The sequence below is a fragment of the Anopheles aquasalis genome, chromosome 2, assembly GCF_943734665.1.
Source record: "Anopheles aquasalis chromosome 2, idAnoAquaMG_Q_19, whole genome shotgun sequence".
Lineage (NCBI taxonomy): Eukaryota > Metazoa > Arthropoda > Insecta > Diptera > Culicidae > Anopheles > Anopheles aquasalis.
In genome coordinates, this window is record NC_064877.1 from 47275001 (window position 1) to 47297500 (window position 22500).

The window sequence follows — 22500 nt, forward strand, 5'->3', positions numbered from 1 at the left end:
GTAGCCAATTCTGAAGGCCATCACTGACGTCAACCGGTTCCGGTTCACCGGAAGTGTCCGGAAATTCTTACCACGTCTTCAACCCCACTTTTTGGCTACCCTGGCCAGTCGTTACACAATGCGAGGTCGTCCCTCTGCTGGAGCGGGACTCGTCACCGGGAGCCAACCCGGAACCGTGACCTTCCTTCCGCTTCACTTCGTGGAAGTGGACCGACATCTCCGAGGTAATTAATCACATCGTTTACCTTTTCACATCGGAGCGTCGAAGGAAGACGAAGGTGGATTTCTTTTCGCTTCTTTTCCGGCGAGGGAGGGGATGGGCCAAAAGGAAGAATCGACTCGAGTCGTTTCATAATAAAGTTCCTTTGGCGTTACGGATTGGAGCTTCGCCGTTGGGTTATGAAGACAATAAAGAGGAGAACTGGTACCTGTGCGCGCGTACAAAAGAACTGGAACTATCCAGGATGTGTTTTCGGTGTTTTTTTTCACAATCATGATATACTTTTTTTTAGAACATAGTTTTTTTTGATATTCTCGTGAATTTAAATTTATGCACCAGATAATAAACCGAAATCGGATTTGCAATGTCCAATTTTTTATCAGCACACAGGCACAGTGGTTCTGCTTGTACTGGGATTCAGAGAAACTGTGTACACGGCCACAACACGTTTGGCATTCGATTGTTTGCGTGATAACACGCAATTTTCTCTGATTTCAAAGAGGGAAATGAGCTCGCTCATGCTATTGCATGACATTCCATGAATCGTGCCTTTGAGGATGAAATATAATAATGCTAAAACATGGCATTTATAGTTAATCATGGTTGATAAGCTTCTTGTTTTGCATACAAATTGCGCTAACGAGAAAAGATACCATCAAATGAATTGAATTCAGTGGAAAATAATTGAGTATTACAAACATCGCATACAGTGCAGTTATGCTTTTTATCTAATACATTCCAGGTCGAGCAGCGTGTAATGTAGACATAACAATTCGATTGAATGTGTCCGAATATTCAATTGATTTTCTTGTTCTACAGCACGCTAAAAACTACACTTAGTTGTTTACCAATGTGAAGAAATAATGTCACAAATATTAAACTACCTTATGCTCCGTAGTTTTGGTTATTTACAGTATGCAAAAAAGTTATAGTTATCCCTGCCTCAAATTGTCGTTATGACTGTCAAAAAATCAATAGTCTATCAATAGCTTTGTTTTTTATTCTTCTTAACAATACTTTTTACATAAATGAAAAATACCTCCCAGAAACAAAGTTATTACATAAACAGTTGAGTAAGGTACGAAAAACACGCATAAAATTATCCTCTGCAATGTATTCCATTGTATTGAATTTTATGCTTTTCACTTCAATTTCAAATAATCTTTTTTTTCTTCCATTTCAACGATGTAGTCGAGTTCTTTAATCTTAAGCACGCTATTTGAGGCCAATTGAATATCCTTAATGACCCTTTTTGACCTAGTTGTTGGATGAAAAACAATAGTCATAACGATAATTTCAGGCAATAATGTTTGCTCAACAGTTGCGAAAAAGATATTATTTCCATTATATGCTAGTAGTTTAACGCGCAACAAACGGTTCAAAATGATGAGTAATAATGAATCAGGCAAAAATAAGTTGAATTGTTTTTTTACGTGACTTTTCTGATGTAATATGCAGGCTTTTAGTAGAATGATAGCTGATAAGCATTTATTATACGAAGCTCATTGAATCACAATTCATTCGCACTTTTCATTCTCTTCGCTCAACGTTCCTATGATGATTATGTTAAAAACTTGCCTTAGCCATCATTCACCTTCACCCAGGTGTTTGCAAAGGTAATTCAAAACCTGTTCAGAACCTTGTGCTTTGAAGTCCATGCAAGTGCCATGGAAGGTGAGACGCCCGTACGTTAAATCGATGCCCAAGTTTGCCATCGAACATCTACGTCTCGTTACCTGAAATATCGAGCACGAGATACTATCTGTTTTATCTACATTTTTCACCTCACATCATCATCATCATTATCATCATCATCACGGTCGCCATCTCATTCGCTACCGAGCACTATCGGGCAAGCTTGTCATGGCATCGTTCAGCGAACAGCTTCACAGGTCGACACCGACATTGGCGATCGAGGCAGGGCCCGAGAGAGCCAGCATAAACTTTCCACAACGAGCACAATAATTTGCAATGCAATAACAGCTCTCGGTGGAGAAGGTGGAGCTCAGAGTCGCTGGAGCAATTGGCAAAGCAGTCGCTCCCGTCAAACCTGTGACTGTTGAATACGCTAGCACGGTGCTGAATGCTAAAGCTGGGCCACACCGATTCTCCACCCGGTTCGAGGCGGAAATGAAACGAACCCTGGTACCTGGTGGCCAGATAGCAACAGCACCCCGCCCGGTGGATTGGTTAATGGCAAGAAACTAGTGACTGACCCAACACGATGAACACGATCACTCTCGCACTCTCTCTCTCTCTCTCTCTCTCTCTCTCTCTCTCTCTCTCTCTCTCTCTCTCTCTCTCTCTCTCTCTCTCTCTATTTCTGTTGCTCCTCTTTCCGATCTCTGTCGCTTTCTTTCTGGCACACTGACGATACACGATGAGATAGGAGGTGGGAAATAGAAAAAGTTTTCCGTTAGCCCCCCAAAGGAAACGAGGAGAGGCGACAACGACCGACCGGCCGGACAGCACAGGTCAGGATGCAAAGTTGTGGAAAGGGTATAAAACGATAAGACTACTGCAGCTGTCACCTGCCAGCGACAGCGGGTGGACAACCGAAACGATACTTATCGTCGTCGTCGTCGTCGTCGTGAACGTCGCCATCGTGCCACTGCCGGAAGTATGCAATTATCAGCAACCGGGAGAGTCACCGGAGATAACCCAAGAGTTTCCAGTTCACTGTGCGAGGGAAAAGGGGTGGGGCGGGGCCGAGAAAATGTGTCCTAGTTTTTCTGTCTTCTTCCTTCATTTCCTTATCTATTTATACCACTTTCCCTCGTTGAAGAAGAAAGGAAGAAAGGAAGGAAGGAAGGAAAGCACAGCGGACAGCGAACGTGACGTGGAAAAGAAAGTCGGCGAGCATTTGAAGCAGTTTTGAAGCGGTCCAGGGTCCAGTTCCCGTCGGTGCGAGCAAGCATTTCCGGGCAGAAAACGAGAGATGGAGCGAAACAGATTGGTTGTGCACCAGCCGGGTGTCGAGTGTCGGGACAGTGATTAGAATACAAACACGGATATCTAAGTTTTGCTCTCCGTGGCCCGAACGACCGACCGAGCGCCGAGGGAATTGCTAAACGATTGCGTTGTCGATCCGGGCAAAACTTCCGGGATTAAAGTAGAAAGACAGCCAGAGAGGGAGAGAGGGTATTGCGGAAGGGGGAGAAAAATACTTTTCACGTCCTTTTCTCACCCTCCCCGGCTCCTTCCATTGCGAGGTGTTACCGGGCACGATAGAGTGCTCGCAAAGGAAGTTTCCAATTTTCACATTTTTCATCCGAGTTTTTTTTTTGCTTCTGTTTTGCAAGGGTTCCCGTGCGGTAGAAAAATGAAAAAAAACTATGGTCGGGCGTTAAACTTTTCTTTTCAGCCATCCGGTACCCTTGCTTGCTGGCATCACTTAGTACTTTAGCTTTAAATACGCACTGCGCCCTGGCGATGAGACGGAATCAGAATCCAGTTCCAATCCAGTTGCTCGAAAAGATGGAACGGTTGCTTATCGGGAAGGAAAACGGCAGTCGGCATTGTACCGTTGTCGGCGGTGGTCAGTTTGTGCGTACATTAATTACCAGCAAGGGATTTTTCTTAGGGTGACATCGGTGATGCCAGGACTCCAAACATCGACGCTACGCTACGCTTAACGTTCGTGCCAAGCGATTACCAGCGTAAGCCCTTCATCAGCCTGATATCGGATGGAGAAGAGAAAACCTCGACACTAATTGCCAGATCCGCAGAGAGACGAAGAGAGAGAGAGAGAGAGAGAGAGAGAGAGAGAAAGAGAGAGAACAGTTCTCGTTGTCGTTCGTGGTCGCTGGATGATCATTGATTGCTTCCAAGGGTCTAAAGAAGCGAACACCGCCACCATCAGTGGCCATCAGTGGTCAATTTTTCAAAATGGTTTCCCGGGTATCTTGGGGATAACCTCCGCGCTGCTCCGTGCTCGATGACTGCGACAGACCGACCTCTTGGTAGCGATCTTGGGGAAGTTTCGGTAATTAGCGATACTCGAGTATCAATCAGCGCGTCGCTGGCTCTCTCTCTCTCTCTCTTTCTCCTGTGTTTCTTTTGTCTCCTTTCCACCATCACCACCATCACCAATTCACTCTCCCCTTGGGTTTCTTATCAATTTCCTTCTTGATACGACAAAGACACAAAGGAAAACTCTGGGAACACAAGGTTCCGAATCCTGGGGCGGGTGGAAAATCGGAAAAGGAAAATCTCGAAAACATCCTCCCACCCTTCTCCCCGTCGGGCCAGCCCCAGAAGGCCCACAACAATGGCAATCGTAACAATAGAGGCAGGCTCCAGGGTGCGATGGTGTGCCTGGAGGGGGTTCGCCATTCTCAACAATCAATCAATGGACAAAAGGCGATGATTTTTGGTCTCACCTCGCTCCGTCCGTCCGTCCGTTCATCCCGTGGCTCATTCCGCGATTCCGCGACGACATTCAAGCAGTAGGCAGACCATTGTGGGGGGGGGGGGGGTTCCTTTCGGATTGGCTTTCACTGTCACTCCCGACACCGACCAATGAGCACGCACACTGATTCGGACTCGGACTGTTGTTGGGCTGAATTGATGGTTCCAATTCCACTCGAACTGCGCGGGCTCGATTGGCCGGAATGGGCTCTGATAATCGATTTTCGGGGACTTGGTGCCGGGGTCCTGGGGTTCGGGATTTTCGGAATCTTTCTCCTCCTGTCCATAGACAATAGATAGCGCAAGGGGCAGTTCAAAAATGGCGCACGAAGATGGGATTCTGCTTTGAGTTTTTAAAGCCCCACTAGCGAACCCTTTTTTTGTTGGTTGGTTGCTGAGTGGGTGGTAAAGGGTGTTGCGTCAATTCGCGTTGACGTACAATGATTAATTAGAGGAAGCGTTCCCCGTTCTCGACCTCGGGTCGACAAGGTGTGACGACAGCAAATTAATGGTTTTCCTTCCGGACCGGCATCGAACGCATCGCATCTTGGCTTGGACAGTCGGACTGTGGGCTTGGCGTTTAGGTTGCCGAATCCAAGGTCATCCCGATTGCCCGATTAAGACCGGCTGCCAGATATTTGCTGACCTTCCCTTCCAAACGCCTCGTACAAGCGAGGTGAGGCCAGTTATTTTTTAGTATCAAATGCGCCTCCTGCGAAGGATTTTCCTTCGGAAAAGCAATCCCAGCCGGATTAATGGTCAATAGTGTGCCGGCGTCTGGCCTTATCGGGGTGGTTTGGTGAAAATGATGAGAGAAAGAGAAGAAAAAAGCCGGCGCGTTCGCAAAAGACCGGTTCAAGTGCCTCGGATTGGATGGTTCGGATCCGGAGAAGGTTGGTGAATTTTTATTCGTTTTTGGGTTTCTTCTCGGTCGGCCGGGATCGCGATTTTACTGCCCATCACATCACTCCACGCGACAAGCTGTCGGATGATGATGAGGAAGGGCATCAGTTCTCTCCATCTCTCCATCTCTCTCTCTAATGCTCTCTCTCTCTCTCTGAAGGTTGTTTGTGAAATGAAAAACCACTCCCGTTTGCATCCTGTTCCCTGTCCGTTGCCGTTATCCTTGAGTTTGCTGAACGATGAAAGCGTTTCTTATACTACGCCAAAGTCGCATAACGCGTACTCCCGGCACCGGAAAGGGCAGTGGACCCCAAATGCGACGGAACCAAAAAACATTTTGACATTCTTTTGCACTTCGATCAACCGCGATCAGGGGCGCGTATCCGCGTCCTGCTTACACCGGGCCGGGCCGGGGTTTTTTTTTTGTGGCGACGGGAGCGTGATTACATCCTTCTCGGGATCTCGCTGTTACTAGTCGGTGTTCGTTAATAATTACATTTTCATGTTCCATCGATGGTGGTGGTGGTAGAGGGGTTTTACTAACCATTAGCCCGATCAGCATCCATCTTAAGCTGCTTTCTTCTTTTGGTGCGAATTTTAACGCTGGCGGGGCTCAAATTCCCGCGGATGAAAGGGTTCAACAAGGGTTCGAATCTCGTACACTGTGGCCATTGTGCGTCTATTTTAAATACGTTCTTTTTTATGTCTTTCCATTACAGGATTTTTGAACTGCAACACCAATACGCTGCAATCGTTGGCCCAGCTACATGGTAAGTCTACTCGATAATCACATCTCAATCTCAGCTCAGTGATGTTGGAACGCAAACTGATTATTAGGACAAAATTAGATGGACATAGAAGAAAATTAGAAATTTTATATGACCCCATTATAAAATTTCTTGGTAGGCTCTGTCCTAAACTCTCTATAGCGAATGGCCGATTAAAATACAAAAAAATATCTTTTTAACCCCTTTTCCTGATTATACCAGTGTCAAGGTTCTTCGCTAGGGTTCACAAACTCGAGGCTCACCAAATTATTTTGTGCGGTTTGTGGCCATGTCCGCGGTGTATGTGTCTGTAGAGTTTGGACATTAATTGTATGTTCTATGTATTTTTATTCTATGCATAGGAATTGGGGGTTGGTTGTGTTAAAAGAAATGGATGAAAAAATCTTTTCTTAACACTTCAACGTTCACCACATAATGGAATCTGAGATCCTCGGATAATTTAGCGATTTTCATTTCTACTACAAACCCCTGAAAGTATGCAATTTTACCGGTTACCTGGCGCCTCCATCATCAGCAACGGAGCTACATCATTTCGTTTTTCCGGTGCGGCGAACAATCTTGGAATTGCCTTTACCTCTCTGACCACGAACATTGGCACCGTTTGGGTTTTGGGTGGGAAAAAACAAATTGAATAAAGCGATGCACGTCCAAATTAAGCGGTGAAATGACCCGCTAACTGGTTGTTAGTTAGGCACGCATGCTAATATGAGTTTGAGAGCCCAGTCTTTTCTTTAAATTGAATGTCGTTTAGAAAAGATGAAAAAATAAACTATAAAAATTAGATATTTTTGGAGATGGTGCTGAATTGAAGCAACTGCTCTAGCAATTCAAAAAACCAAAGTGTTGTTGAACGCAACCAATCCGTGATGATTTGATTCGTCATGAGTTGATGAGTAATTTTCGCCATTTTACTATCGTACGTTGCGATCGGAGAAAACGGAATCATTAATCCGATTTGATAGCATCGGATCATGTTTATTTCAAAGACAAATTAGTGTTCATACCACAAATGTGCTTATGAAACAATAATTCGCAGAAAAGAACGCGGCGAACTAGTGCAAGAGCTGGTGCTATAAGAGTACACATTTTTATTTATAAATGATACAAATGATTTTTGTCAATATTCATGAATATCATTCAACTCAAGTGCTCAACTTTATTGAGCTAAAAACTTATCATTAAGTTTAAGTTTATTAATGCATTATTAGTTTAAGATAAGTACTGTTTTATTTGAAGAGATACAACAAATATAAAACTAAGATCACAAATTGTTGACCCACTTTAGTCTAATACTGATTCAAATATGAAACTGCATCGTTGAACTCTACCGCGAACTACATTCACAAACCACAACAAGCTCTTCCCGTCCACATTATTCTGCGGTCAACCATTATCGTACCCAAAATTTGAAACCCCACCTGTAACGGGTTTGATTCCCGTACTTTAAAAACTTAGCGGGGCAGAATCGCTGTCACCAGAATGTAAAACGGGATTGGTTCCGTAATTAAAACTTAGCGGGGCAGAACCGCTGTCACCAATTTCTTCGGAAAAAATGACGAAGTCGACACTGGAAATCTCTTTCAGGAACTGAGCCTCGTTTATTCTTACTCTAGCTCTTTTATCTGTTTTTACCGCATTCTTCGACGTGCAGCCTTCCCACTACTCTCACGCACACCTATGTCCTTCTACCTAGCGTTGAGGGTAGAGCGCCGCCGATGCTGCTGAACGTCCGTTGGGTCTGGGAAAAACCCACCATTCAGGATACGTAGGATGCCGATGTTGTTCGATACTGGCGTTGCTGCGTCGTGGATGATGTCGAACGAGCGTTGGGTTTTTTTAGAAATAAAATCCCGCCGTTCGTGATGCAGGATCGCCGGATGTTAGTGTTACCCGGCCGAGACCGTCGCTGCAGGTACGAGGCCGCTAATGGAGTTGGATGCGCATTGAGTTGGCAAACTCGCCGTTTATGATGCGCAGGATCGTGGTTACGAACGTCGCTGATGTTTCTCGCCGCCCGATGGTGTTGATCCTGTTTGTGCCTGTTGCCTAGCGATGACGATCCCTCCTTCAGGGTAGCGGACGTTGATTTAAGTCCCACCGATGTTTTCGCCAACCGTTTATGACTCATCCTTCGGCGGATGTTGTTACAGGACTCGGTGATAACTGGATAGCCTGGTTCACCGCTCGAAGATCGTTGGAGGGCGGTTCGTTTATGGCGGTCGCTCAGGTACCGCGGGTTGGCGCGTTCTCGGCTCGTCGATCGTTAGAAGGCGGATCGCTGATGCATCGCTGAGGGTTCCCGGTTTCGCTGGAAAGGTTTCGGATTTATAACCTTCATCCGGTGTTACGATCCCAAGCTCGGTATGTTGGTTCAGATACGGCTGGTAGAGAGTACGCGGCGATAACGTTCTGCGTGCGTGTGGTAGGGGCGCTTCATCTCCCCCTCCCTTAGGAAAAGCTTGAGGCCCGGCTTGACGGAAATAGCATCAAGCTGGTAGGTGTCGTGGCGCGTTGGGTCCGACTCGTGGCTCTGCGGTGCTGGATGATCATTATGTCTCATTGTCCGGTGTTACAGTTTTGATCTTAAATTTAAGTGTATAATGGGTTTTTTTTTATACTACTCGCACTATACGATTTTCCTGAACTCAATTTTTCTTCGATTTGCTCATTTAAAGCCTTTTTGGTTACTTCGGGAAACCGGTACGGTCTTTTGTAAATCGGCACGTTTGTCGTGGTTTCAATTTCGTGTTCGGCAGCCGTGGTATATTCAAACGGGTCCCCTTCCAAATAGAAGACATCACTGAACTCCTCAAGTATTTCCGTCACTTCCTTGTTAGATGGATCGATCTTTGTGATCTTATTTATCACTTCATGCCGTTCGGATCCTTGCTTCCGCTTGACCTGTTTAACTTCAACAACGTCGCAATCCATGTCACCGTCTAGGTCCGTTTCTGTTGGTAAGTCTTCCACTGTATGTGTTCGTTCATCGTGAACGTCGTGGTCAGATTTATTCTGAACAACCCCAATCGTATTATGCTCAGGAACCTGCACCTCTTCTGTGTTAGGTGGTCTGTTTGTAAGCGTTAATACGTTTTTGCGGAGATCCAAATTTGCTCCATGTGGATATAGAAAATCCATTCCAATAATGCCGGGCATCGCTAATCGCTCAACTATGTTTATATTCATTTTATACTCTTCCCCACCGATTATTACTGTTATTTCGGCGGTGCCTGTCGTATGCACCGGAGTACTATTTATTCCTACCAGCATCTTTTGTTCAGTGATGTTGATGGATTTCATTCCTATCCTTCTAGCTTCGTCCAGTCTTAATAAACTGACTGAGGCACCCGTGTCAATCAAAAACTTTGTGGAATAATCTCTATTTAGGGTTGTATTTAGGTCAATGAAACACATACCTTTGATAGAGCAATCCAGTTCGTGACTGCTTGTTCCCTGTTCGCCTGCCAGAGCTACTTGAATTTCTGGGAGACTTGTTTGTCTCCCCATCCCTAGTTTTTTGGCGTTTTTGGAGAATTGTTGCTCCCGCGATTTCCATTTTCGTAATATCTGTTGTGATTATTATGCTGATACCTATTGCGGTTATCTTCCTGATACCTATTGCTGTTATCTTCCTGATACCTATTGCGGTTATCACTATGATATTCATCATTCTGCCTACGATTGTCCTTTCGATCGTAATAATCATTCCTTTGCTCCTTTTTCCATTTCGGCTTTTGATCGTAATTCTGGTACCGATCCTCATACCGTTTGGATTTATATTGTTTTCCCTCATGATCTACACCCCTTCCACTATGCTGCTGTTGGATAGGCTCGTTATCTGATTTTTTTTTTGATGATAACTCGAAATTTTTCAGACGACCTTCTAGCTCCTTAATCTCGTCCAGTTCCTGGTGGACTGACTCCAAATACTTTGTGAGCTCGTCAAAAGACCCACCCTTTTCCTGTTGTGCGGCATTTTTGAGACTTTTGTCCCTTAAACCCGCTAGAAAATGCATCCTTATGGATCGTTGCATGTAGGGTTTCTTAGAGAACCCATCCTCACATTGCTCCATGAGATCTAAAATGTTTCTGCTCCTCTTACAATAGTCTTTGTATGACTCATTTGGGAGCTGCTGTAATGTTTCTAGGTCATGTATGACCTTTTCCAGGCGGATTTCACATTTGAATTCGTCCACCAAAAGCTTGCGTAGGCTTTCCCAATCCTTGGCTTGCAGCTTCTTCCTAGATTCCAGTGCAGGTCCCTTCAGTTTGGATAGCACCAAACCGACCAAAGGGATCGTCGATTCCGTAGCCGGAATCAGCGAGGCAATAAAATCTGCCTGCGCTAAAAAATTTTCCAATTCGTTCGCCTCCCCTGAGAATTCGGGGATTACGCGGTAGGCTATTTCTACGGGGAATACGTAAGTCATCGTTGTTTCTGGTGTAATAGTCTTATCTAAACTAGTTTCGCTCTCCGATTCCGACTCTGAAGTTTCGGGTAATGGAGTTTTATGCAATATTTCTAGTTCTGTGTTTGTAAGGGAGTTTCTAGCAACTTGTTCTGAGCCTTTACTTTCCTGTTCACTATTTCCACTCACGAGAGATTTATCTTTCGGATTTTCTTCGGGTAATTTGTCGTTTTTACGACTCCTCAAGAAATACTTGGACATATAGTATCCTCTTTGCGATGTCCTACTAAGGACGTTGTTAAATATTAGTAGTGAATAAGATCATGTGGGGACTTACAAGATAGCAGAGATTGCTTTCATCGTGGTAGCTTGTCGCTGTTAACCGGAAATGTTTTTTATATGGGCTTTTGTTTCTAAATCACCTCACTTTTCACTTTGGTATGTTTAAAATAAACTTTCACAAAAATTGGCTACAGTCACTGATTCCGGTCGTTGTTCTTCCTCAAAAACTATTCCTTCTATCTCTTCTGTCTGTACAGTTCACTGTTGATTATGATATCGACACATATCAGTTGCACTGTGATTTCACACTTTGTTTTCAATTTCACTTTAACTTAGCCTCGAGGCGTCGCACTGTATGGTGTTCGTCACCCACCGGGTAATTACTAGTCCACACGGGATTTCGATATCCCACCGCTGTCACCACGTTGTAACGGGTTTGATTCCCGTACTTTAAAAACTTAGCGGGGCAGAATCGCTGTCACCAGAATGTAAAACGGGATTGGTTCCGTAATTAAAACTTAGCGGGGCAGAACCGCTGTCACCAATTTCTTCGGAAAAAATGACGAAGTCGACACTGGAAATCTCTTTCAGGAACTGAGCCTCGTTTATTCTTACTCTAGCTCTTTTATCTGTTTTTACCGCATTCTTCGACGTGCAGCCTTCCCACTACTCTCACGCACACCTATGTCCTTCTACCTAGCGTTGAGGGTAGAGCGCCGCCGATGCTGCTGAACGTCCGTTGGGTCTGGGAAAAACCCACCATTCAGGATACGTAGGATGCCGATGTTGTTCGATACTGGCGTTGCTGCGTCGTGGATGATGTCGAACGAGCGTTGGGTTTTTTTAGAAATAAAATCCCGCCGTTCGTGATGCAGGATCGCCGGATGTTAGTGTTACCCGGCCGAGACCGTCGCTGCAGGTACGAGGCCGCTAATGGAGTTGGATGCGCATTGAGTTGGCAAACTCGCCGTTTATGATGCGCAGGATCGTGGTTACGAACGTCGCTGATGTTTCTCGCCGCCCGATGGTGTTGATCCTGTTTGTGCCTGTTGCCTAGCGATGACGATCCCTCCTTCAGGGTAGCGGACGTTGATTTAAGTCCCACCGATGTTTTCGCCAACCGTTTATGACTCATCCTTCGGCGGATGTTGTTACAGGACTCGGTGATAACTGGATAGCCTGGTTCACCGCTCGAAGATCGTTGGAGGGCGGTTCGTTTATGGCGGTCGCTCAGGTACCGCGGGTTGGCGCGTTCTCGGCTCGTCGATCGTTAGAAGGCGGATCGCTGATGCATCGCTGAGGGTTCCCGGTTTCGCTGGAAAGGTTTCGGATTTATAACCTTCATCCGGTGTTACGATCCCAAGCTCGGTATGTTGGTTCAGATACGGCTGGTAGAGAGTACGCGGCGATAACGTTCTGCGTGCGTGTGGTAGGGGCGCTTCACACCACCCCATCTTCAGCAGCGATTTCGCAGCACGTCACATCCCCCCACTAATCGCTCACCGCATCATCGCCAGCCAGCCCGCCAGGTATTCCGTTCCAGCGGGTTTTTATGATCAATAAATGTAAACATTCATCCGACAGCGAGCGAGTGACTTGCTATGGCGCATAAAATGTAACAGTTTCGCAATTATGCGTCTGCTTGCTTGATGCAAAATGCCTTAAAAAGACACAACCAGCCACACACAAAAACATTCAGAGACACCCACATAAAACACAAAAAGACTCCCCGTAACAAACCCCTTGACGCGCGTTGTTGAACCCATGTCGAACTCAATGTTACAACCAAAAGGGTGGTGGTGAAGGGTGTTACCTGGGCATACTTCTCAGGTCCATCATGCAGAAAAGGGGAGGAGAGGTGTGGCATGGTGGGTCATGTTAAAAGTATGCAAATTAGTCCATTAGCACGCCTTCTCACCTGTTTAAAAAGGCCAAAAGTACTTGCTGGTGCGTTTGTGTCGTGTCACCATACACCGCCCCACACCCACTACCACCCCCTTGCAGGCGGGGGGAGGACAAAATGCCATCCAGGACATGCTGTTCGATGCTCGAATCGAATGACACCCCTTACGATCGCACCCCATCCCCACCCCATCCCTCCAGAGCCAGCAACACGGAGAGCCATTTTTCGATAAACTTAATTAAAAGTCATCCAGCGTTTGTTAAGAGGCACACGGTTCCCACCTCGTCACCTCGGTCATCTCGGTCAAAGCACGGTCCCTCATAACAAAAAATGCGAGTCCTATGGGTGGTGTTAAAGGGTGCAAGGGGGTGGCATGGGGGTGAATACTGCAAAATAAACACTTTTTGACGACTGCGGCGCTGTTTAGCTAACGACGATCGTAGCAGTGCAGCAGTGCTGTGGAAATGCTCACGGAACCTCGAAAACCGCGACATGGAAGGGGGGGGGGGGGGCAGTGGGATGGAAAAATTAAAAATCCCATCCCCTTCCGGAACGATACCGCTTCCCGCTTCGACGGCCCGTTCTAACCCCGTTTGTTGCCCTGTGTGGTAACATTTTCAATTCCGCAAATTGCCCCATCACAGTCTTCAAACCGGGCACCACCACCCCCCCCCCCCCCCCCCCCTGTGGTAGCGGTTCCCGTGGTTAAAGTTGAAATGTTTCTGCACGCGAATGATGGGAGGCCGATGGTGATCGAGAAGCAAACAAAACGGGAAAATAAAATAAAAAACAGGACGAAAAGAAGCATAAAACGGGGGGGAAAAACAGGAAAAGTTAGAAAACACGCCCTCACACAACCGAAAGCTCGCCGCAAAACCGTCTGCCATTCATTTGGGTGGTGGTGGTGCGGTGTTTGAAGGTCGAAAAGTTTAGCGAGCAAAGCGAGGAGGCAAAGGGGTGTGGTCGACACCATTTACATGTTCATAATTTTTACTGTTATTATCACTGTTATTGCTTACCACCTGGCCACTTGGCGGGAATCGGAAGCGGGAAAGCGGATGGCAATAAAAGAAAAGTACATTTAAATTATGAAACGGCTACACGGGTGGACACATGTCCATATGCGCCATCATCGCGAACCCCTCACATCCGCGTTCCGGCTGTCACGGTTCCCGCTTGGCGCATCATCATCATCATCATCGGCATCTCCATCTCCATCGGCGAGCCGCAGTTGATGCGTCATTGTCACCTAACACGCTAAACCCTTTTTTGCTAGCACCGTGACGCAGAAATCGGTTTCGCATAATTGTCACAAGTAGGAGCCGCACGTCGCAGTCTTTTAGCAGCCTTTCAAGTTGTCATTCCGGCTCGTAAACCGCCACAGCGCCAACACCTGAAGGTACTCGCTCGCTTCGCTTCCGGTTTGTTTTTACCGTTGCTAAAACAATTTCACTTCCTTCGTTCTGTCAACAATCTCTTAAGTGTTGCATTTTTAATGCCCAACGAGTGTTAATACGCAATCCACTGGCAGGTGGTTTGTTTTGGTTCAGCTCGCGTCTCAAGTCGAGTTTGGCAGCCTGAAACGGTTAGAAACGGTGGGCTAAAATCCGTGCTATTTGGAAGGAAGTGACAGGGACAAATCATTAGCTGCGCATTAGGTAAAATTTGGTCACGAAACGAGCGAATGAACAAACACGAAAAAAAGGATAGAGAAAGAGGGAGAGAGCGGAAGCACTTGTTTGTCGCAAATGTCAAGAACAGACTGTTCCACAGGATACATTAGCGACTGAGGCGACTGGTGGACTGTATCCTTCTTGGAAGCACGCAGTTGCTTGCTGTTGCTACTTTTCCGCCCAGAAAAAAGGGATTGGCTAGAGTTGCGCACCGTGAAAATCGACTTTTCATCGCTCGAATACGCTTGTTTGTGTGGCACATGCCAGCTTGTGTTGCTACCTCTCTCTCTCTCTCGCACACAGGACGATGGTCCAGGCATATTTTTGTTTTGCTGGTCCTCCTAGTCCTGCACACGATACCAGCTACCAGGGAATGGGACGAAGAGAGAGAGAGAGCGAAGAAATTGCTCATTTATGAAAATTCCTTGAGCCAAGGCCGGAATTTCCGTCCCATTCGATATCGTGGACGGACTCTTCCAGTTTACGTTGTGCATTGTCATCGTGGAAGTTTGCTTTTTTTGTAGATGGATGGATGGTTGGGCTTTGCTTCTTGTGCATTTATAATACCATACCACTGGGAAGATTTGCCGTTACTTTTTATGAGTAGCGTTGTAAATGTGGGAGAATGGTTTTGACATGATGATGCAAAACGATATCCACACGACATGATGACGTCACAACAGACAGAAGAGAGACGAATGAGAACATGTACAAGTTACAAAGCAGACAAAGCAGAAGCTTAGTTAAAAAAATAACACAGAAAAGCTCCCGTAGATCATTGCCATAACTAGTTTCACAGTAGTTTGATCAGAAAACATGCTATGGAATAACAAACTGTTTAATGTACCAGTTAATAGCACACTGTGCTTGAAACAGTTGTTCAATTAAATCTACATACACGTTAATACGTTAACTCACTACTTGAATGTCAAAGGAACAATGGAAAACCTAAAACAATAACCAAAGTGATATAAAAGAGTCAAAAGATTTAAATACATGGTCTGTCGCAAAGTAAACAGGACTTTTTACATAGACAAATTGCTGGTGGTGCTATCCTAATGTGGGTATTTTTGCTAGAAAGCTGCAGCTTTGAGGGACTTTCAGTCAAAATTTCATAGCATATGGTCCTCTAGGAGCAAATTTATAGCGCATAAAGTGATAGTCTGTTTGGGTGGTCGGTACAAGCCTTCTGAAGGGCCAAAATGTCAGCATAACGTTTTCCTTTCATCCGCAAATGAAGTTTACCGAATACTTAAAAGCCACAGGAAACCAGATCAGGTGATTACGGGGAAGGATTTTTCGATAAAATGCAGTTTTTGGCCAAAAAACAGTGGTGAGCGTTGAGCGATGAGGCAGCGCATTATCGGCGCAACATGCGCCAACTCCCTTTTTCACGATATTCTTGCCTAATGCGACAAATGCTATGCATTAAATGCTTCATAACTATTGTTTGGCCCGGTTGTTTGGTCAATTTTGATAAAATCCCGCGCTTCTTTCGATGCTCCCAGGCGTAATCTCGATCCTGGCTTAGTTGACATGAATGTCGTCGTTGATATCTTCACGACCGGTTTTAAATTGCGTATACCACTAATAAACTCTGCCACGGGATAGACAATCATCCCCAAACACTTTTTGCATCAATTAGGTTAACGTTTTATCGAGTTTAAAAGCTAAACTTTATATTGGTTTTTTGTTGAATTATCATGTTTGTACCGACGACAAAAACTTACTGTCATTTTTATTCAATAACTTTGCTTCTAGACGCCCAAATGCCATGAAATTTGGACTGAAAATCGCTCAAAAATGCACGCCTTTCAAACAAAAATACCCACATTAAGATAGCGCCACCAGAAATTTTCCTATGGAAAAAGTCCTGTTTACTTTGCGACAGACCATGTAAAAGCATAAAAAGAGTTGAAACAGGCCGAAAAAAAACGCAAAACATCAAATCAATGCCAACAATCAGCAAATGAAAAGTACAAAATGATTGATGAGATCAAAAAGTACTACCAAAGATAGAAGTAATGTAAAAATACAATGTCTCCAGATGTTGACAACCAAAACCAGATACAGATCTTCCTGATAGATTGCACCTGGGACCCCCAGTTCCCAGACGAACCATTTCCCCCAAAAACCTTCAGTAATGCCGCAAAAATCAATCCCATTCAGTCTGCCCTTTTTAATTGTATCCCGATCTTGCCATTCAATTGAACCATTAAGAGGCTTATGAAGCGTTCCGAAAGCCATAAAGAATCCCATCACCAGTGTTACGGATTTGGGGAGCGGCGCTGGTAAAGTGAGCCCCTTTACAGAAATCGATAAACATCCCGGCAGCCATTATGTGCGTGCTGCAACAACAAAGCTGAAACCGATTGCCGGTTACGCGTTACAATCATTGTGAGCTTACATTGCGCCCGGGAAAGCATTCCCCTTTCTCGTGGAACGCTTTGTGAGGCCACTGCTGGTACCAGCGCAAAACGAGCGAATCAATGTTAAAAAGAACCGGGGGGTGGGGGTCGGGTGGCAAATTATGTTATCCTTAATAGACTGCAACGATGTTTCAATTCCTTCCGATTCCTTCGAACGAACGGTATGGTAGTGTGCGCATGTTGGGATAGACCAAACATAAACCATCCCGGCATGGCATGTTGGCTAAAGACCAATTCCGGAGCATTTGCGCCGTGCCGGTTTGCTGCTGTCCCGTTGGTGGCCATTCCCGGGCTACTCGATGAAGACAAACGCATGGCACGTACGACATCTTTGTTTCGCCGTCGCGAGCGAAAGGCCAAGAGACCAAACGACAAATCAATAGCCTTTATTTCCGCCACCACCACCGACGACGACCGAGGACCGAGGACCGAGGACGTTAAATTCGGCGGAACCGACCGGCCAGCGGATGGTTCTGTTGTTCCTCTCCTGGTGCGGCACCGAAGAAGCAATAAAATCAACGATTCAAAAACCATTACCCCCCCCGGGGCGGGGCCGAAGGAAAGGTAACCGGTGCGAATGTTTGCTCGGAAGGCACTACGCACATGGTCCATGAGAGGGGGGCCAGTCACCAGGATGGGGACCTCTAACCATTCAATCACATTCAGCCCGCCCAGGACCTATTGTTTCGTAGGCTCTGCTCGACTTGCGACGATTGCAGGACTCTCGGGCCCGAAGCAGCTGCTGTCCTTTTCGCCATTCACCATCGCCACCAACGCCAAGGATCAGGGAATCGTCTTTCGATTACGTCACCGTGTCAGCGTGTCCAGCAGCAGGCGGATGGTCTGGCGAGAGCGGTCTTCACTCTGGAGACATCGAAAGGCTTACGTCAACCGTTTCCGGTGCCGAGGTCGTCTCGTGCTCGGCCTACGTTCGATTGTTATTGGCCGCACGTGTTTGGAATTTTACGCATTGGATGTAAATCTTGTCCCACAACCTCACCACCATTCCCAACGGTCTCATCGTCCGTTCGGTCGCTTCATCTTGCGCTTGAGCTTGAGTCACAGCAAAAGCTGACGCAGGACCACGCAGTGTCACAACTTTTGAGGCTAACGTAATCAAATTTGGATGCCAGGAGTTGAGCGTTCAGCGTCAGCGTCGGAAGCAGCCCACCACCCGGAAGGAATTACTACCATTACGGTTCCACGCCTTCGAATGTCGCTCCTGTCTTTTGTCCTTTTGCCCATCACCTAAGACACGTTGTTCTGGTCCATATCCTGGCCAAGTCACCTGTATGTCTCCGTGTGTACGTGGCTACTGTTCAACCGTGAACGGCATCATCGGACCTCGGTGGACCAACGGGCTTAAGTGGTTCTTAAATGACCATCGAAATAATGACCGATTACAAAGATTTCACAGGTAATTAAACCTAAGATGTTATAATCCGGATCCGGTTTTCTATCGGAGAGTCTCATGTGGCCAGCGCAAATTCCCCTGGCCCCAGGGGAGCTCCCGTGAACCCGGTCTCGACCTTCCCCTCGGCCATAAATGGGAGGAGAGCTCATAAATGTAGAGACACTTGATTGATCGGTTTTTTGGTCTCCACTCGTGGTGTCCCTGTCGGACGTCGGAAGAGGACGGAAGAGACAAACACTGTACGGATCATTTCACGGCGGAAAACCCGGGGATTGTACACGCCCTGACTCCCGCAATATGTTGCACACATTTTTCATCGGAACAACATTTCAAAGAAGCATTAAAAACGGAAAATAATGATGGAAAACGAAGCGGAAACAGCTGCGGATTATAAAATTCGACCTTCCCGTCCCCAGGTCCGTGGGCCCGTTCCGATTGCTGGCTGGCTGGCTGGCTGGTGGGCAGATAGGCGATGGTGATGTTCCACCGGTGATCGGTACGGTTGATGGCATTACGGTCTTTGGTTTGTATCGTCGTCGTTGTCGTTGCCGTGCCATCATCCATCGCGAGAATTTCCGGAGATTATGGTCAAACAGGTTATTGGTTTATGGTGGTACGGCTGGATCGTTGATGTCACTCGAGCGTTCCGTGATTGACCTTTTGCCTCGCATCTGTTCGCCATTTCACGCGGACATACCAGGCGGACAACATCGGGCAATTTTCCATCCAGCGTCGAGTGTGCTGCAATTTCGGAGCGCATGTGAGCGGGTTCTTTATCGTTCGCTATCACCACAAATTGCACTCTCGGCTCAGTGGTTTATGGATGAAGGATGATCGAATCGACGTTTTAAGTTTTTTTATAGTTTCGGGTTTTTTCTTTGTTCTATCTACAAACGTGTTTGGAATGGTTTCACTATAATTTTAATGTTGTTTATTGGAACATGATACTTTCGTGTTTACTTCCTGAGTAGGCGTAGGATTTTCATCCCCAAAAAAAGAAAGGTTATTTCCGCTCCGTGCACCTACATGTACCAGGTGTATGCATATGAAACTGACCTTTTTGATTTGCGTAAAAAACGCTTTTTCTTGGAAAATGGAGAAAAAAATATTCTCAAAAGTTATGGCAATCTTTAGCTACACATTTCAACTATATCTTAGGCAATTTTTGGATGCCTTCCCAAAAAAACCGCCAATCTGAACCATTTTTTCAAATTTTCGAACAAAAGGAAGTGCTGCTTGGCCATTATCTGTCCCGGCGATGCAAACGAATGTTCATCTGATAGAGTCAAGTCTGGTGCGTTAGCCGCAAGTGGCAATTGTTACCAATTATGGCTTTTACCGTGTCCATGGCCGATATTCCGCGCGATGGCGGTGCATTTTCATCGAGAAAATAGTTTAGTTTGGCGTTTTTGATATTTTGCTTGATTTTTTCACAAATCTCGGTCAAAATTAATTGATTGATGCTTTTAATGATCATTAATAACCGTTTTGGCCAATAAGGCATGCAATTTGATGACTTCTAACATTTTCGATGGTTGGTGGTTCTCTCATTTATATCACTACTTCAAACAACTTGGAACCGCACTTTGCACTGTGTTTTAGTGAGAGCATGGCCTCCGTAACCTACAATAAAAAATTGATGCGATTCGGCCGCCGAATTTTTGAGATGGACGCAAAAAACGAACTTTGTCGGTGAATCGCAGTTTTTAAGAACGGAACTTGTCATTTTATTTGCGATGAAAATATTTGTTGTAGTGTTAAATTAGAAAAATGCATACCGATTATGTTTAACGGATGCCAAATGAACAAAATAAAACACTTAGACTGACTTTACAGCTCCATTCTCCATACACCTGGTATACTACATTCGTCACGCCTCTGGACACAATTTGCCTCAAGCAGCGTTTTATTGTAACTCGTGAGGTGTGAACAGTGATTACACTAACAACAAACTCAATTACGGACTAACACGGATTGAAATACGATTTCGTGGAAATCGCTCCAACAATCAACGTGTATGATGTGTGAAAACCGAGAACTCTCGCCCGACCACAGAGCAACAGCAACATGACACTGCAAACAAATGTGTGACGCATAATCAACTCTTCGGGGATTCTCGGGGTCATCACAGGAATGACGGTAACATTTGTCAATACACCGCCACTGGCAGGCACGCAAATCAGCTGATTAGTCATGAGTAATCAAAATTGAAGCTCCCCCGAGATCAGGCAATCTATTAGTGCCGCAGTTACGATGGACAGTAAAGTGAATGATGAGGAGGAAGAGGAAGAAGAATGGAGGGAAAACGAGAGAAGGGACAGAAAAATTAACCCCTCCCCATAGTCCCCGGCGTGTTAATCCGTTACTGGAAAGCGAAACACTCGCCTGGACTGGTGCTGCTGCTGTCGGTGTCACATTCACTAATTTCCATCGCTATCGTGTCCCAAGGGGAGGATTGGGAGACCGTTTACCACACCAGATTCGTGTCCAGCGGGCGATGCGTGCACGGGACAGAGTACGAATAAATGGTTCATGAATCACGATCGCTCCGGCGTCCGGCAAGCGAGAGAATAAATCCATCACATTTGCTAACTGCCATTAATCATTCCGCCAGTTGGACCGCAGCCCAGCAGGATCTCCGGGGTTCGCATGTCCACCGGGGCTGGCCGGGTTGGCCTTTGGCCACGCACTCATGTCCCTAAAAAGTGGGCCACACCCGACCCGGATTCTGCTGCACGAAAAAGGGGTGCCTCCTGAGGGAAAAAGAGAGGATGGAAAAAGAGATGGGGGTACGTCAAAAGTGACACATGTAAAACAGTAGGCCTAGACACCGGTCACCAGCACGAGCGTTGGTTCGGTTCGGTTTTCGTCGATCTAGTAGCCTCCGGCGAGGACTACTAGCTGGCGCGCCTCTCATCTCCAGCGCCTACTCCGGCTCCGGTTTGACCTTTTGCGAGTGGCAGCCGGCCATTTTATGAATGCAAAAGTTGTCCGGTCCGGTTGTTTGTTCTGCTGCCTGTGAGTCCTTTTGAAAGAAGTTTTCAGAAGATCTTCAAAGCAGAAGAGAGCGAAAAAAAAAAGCCAAAATGACAGGAGAAAAAAGCGGGGAGCGTGCGTCCGATAGACAACACAAACAATGCGCAAACAACTAGCGGGCAAACGATATCGGTCAACCGGGGTAGCAAGCTGTTAGTGCGTAGCGAATCGATTGACTTAACGGGGAACCACCGGGTGGTGCCCTCCGATCGCTCGCACAAAACTCTTAAAAATTGGCATTATTTATCAGCCCCAAGGAGCACGGAGGAAGAGGAGGAGAAGAGTACCACCCTCCGAGGGGGAGGGATGAAAAGAGCGGACGAATGAAAAGGGGTGTTTGGCCACCAACCTGCCAAATGGTGGAGCAGCTTTGAAAACTACTTAAATATTCATGATCTAAACTTATTCAATTACTTCCTGCCCTTCGGAACGCCGGACGCTGCCAGCAATTGGAGCAATGGTGAAGCGGGCTAGGGGAAAAGACTCCCATTCCCCCCACCACCCCTTAGTAAAAAGCACTGGACACTGAGTGCAGCGACTGGACACAGCGGAAACAGAAGAAGAAAAAAAAAACACACAAAAATCATTCGCTCCTTGGCACAGGGCACAAAATGTGAAGAAAAACAAAATCTTTGCCCAATTCTCGGCACTCGGTCCCCCCCCTTCCCCCTCCCCCTAGGGACCACAACAGACCACAATGCGAAAGGGAGGTGAGGTTTGTGATCGTCGCTCGGGGTTGTAACAAAACTTGTTCCTAATTAATGCGATAATAAAATTGAATGGAATTAAATTTGTAAGCATTTGCTTCCGCCACTGCCACTGCTGACTCGCCAGACTCCAGGGTTGCTTGGTTAGTGCAGCTCCGTTACTGGTGCACGAGCCACACCGAGCGCGCGATGCCCATTGTTCGGGGGAAAAACTTTCTTCCCAAGCGCTTCCAAAGGACAAGGACAAGAAGAAGAAGAAGGGTGAAGTGATAAGATTTTTTTCCGGGAGGTTTTTCTTTTCACTTTCACTGGCGCTCGCTTGCGCT

The 22500-nt window shown here is 46.2% G+C and overlaps 1 protein-coding gene across 3 annotated transcripts in view; it reads left to right on the forward strand.

Annotated features, from left to right (window-relative positions):
* Positions 1-22500, forward strand: part of LOC126572636 (cytoplasmic polyadenylation element-binding protein 3) — a 245626-nt gene that overhangs the window by 123133 nt on the left and 99993 nt on the right. For all 3 annotated transcript variants that reach the window (XM_050232102.1, XM_050232100.1, XM_050232101.1), the window contains exon 4: positions 6253-6303. In XM_050232102.1, the coding sequence (XP_050088059.1) occupies positions 6253-6303 (51 nt within the window). The remainder of the gene's footprint in view (positions 1-6252; positions 6304-22500) is intronic.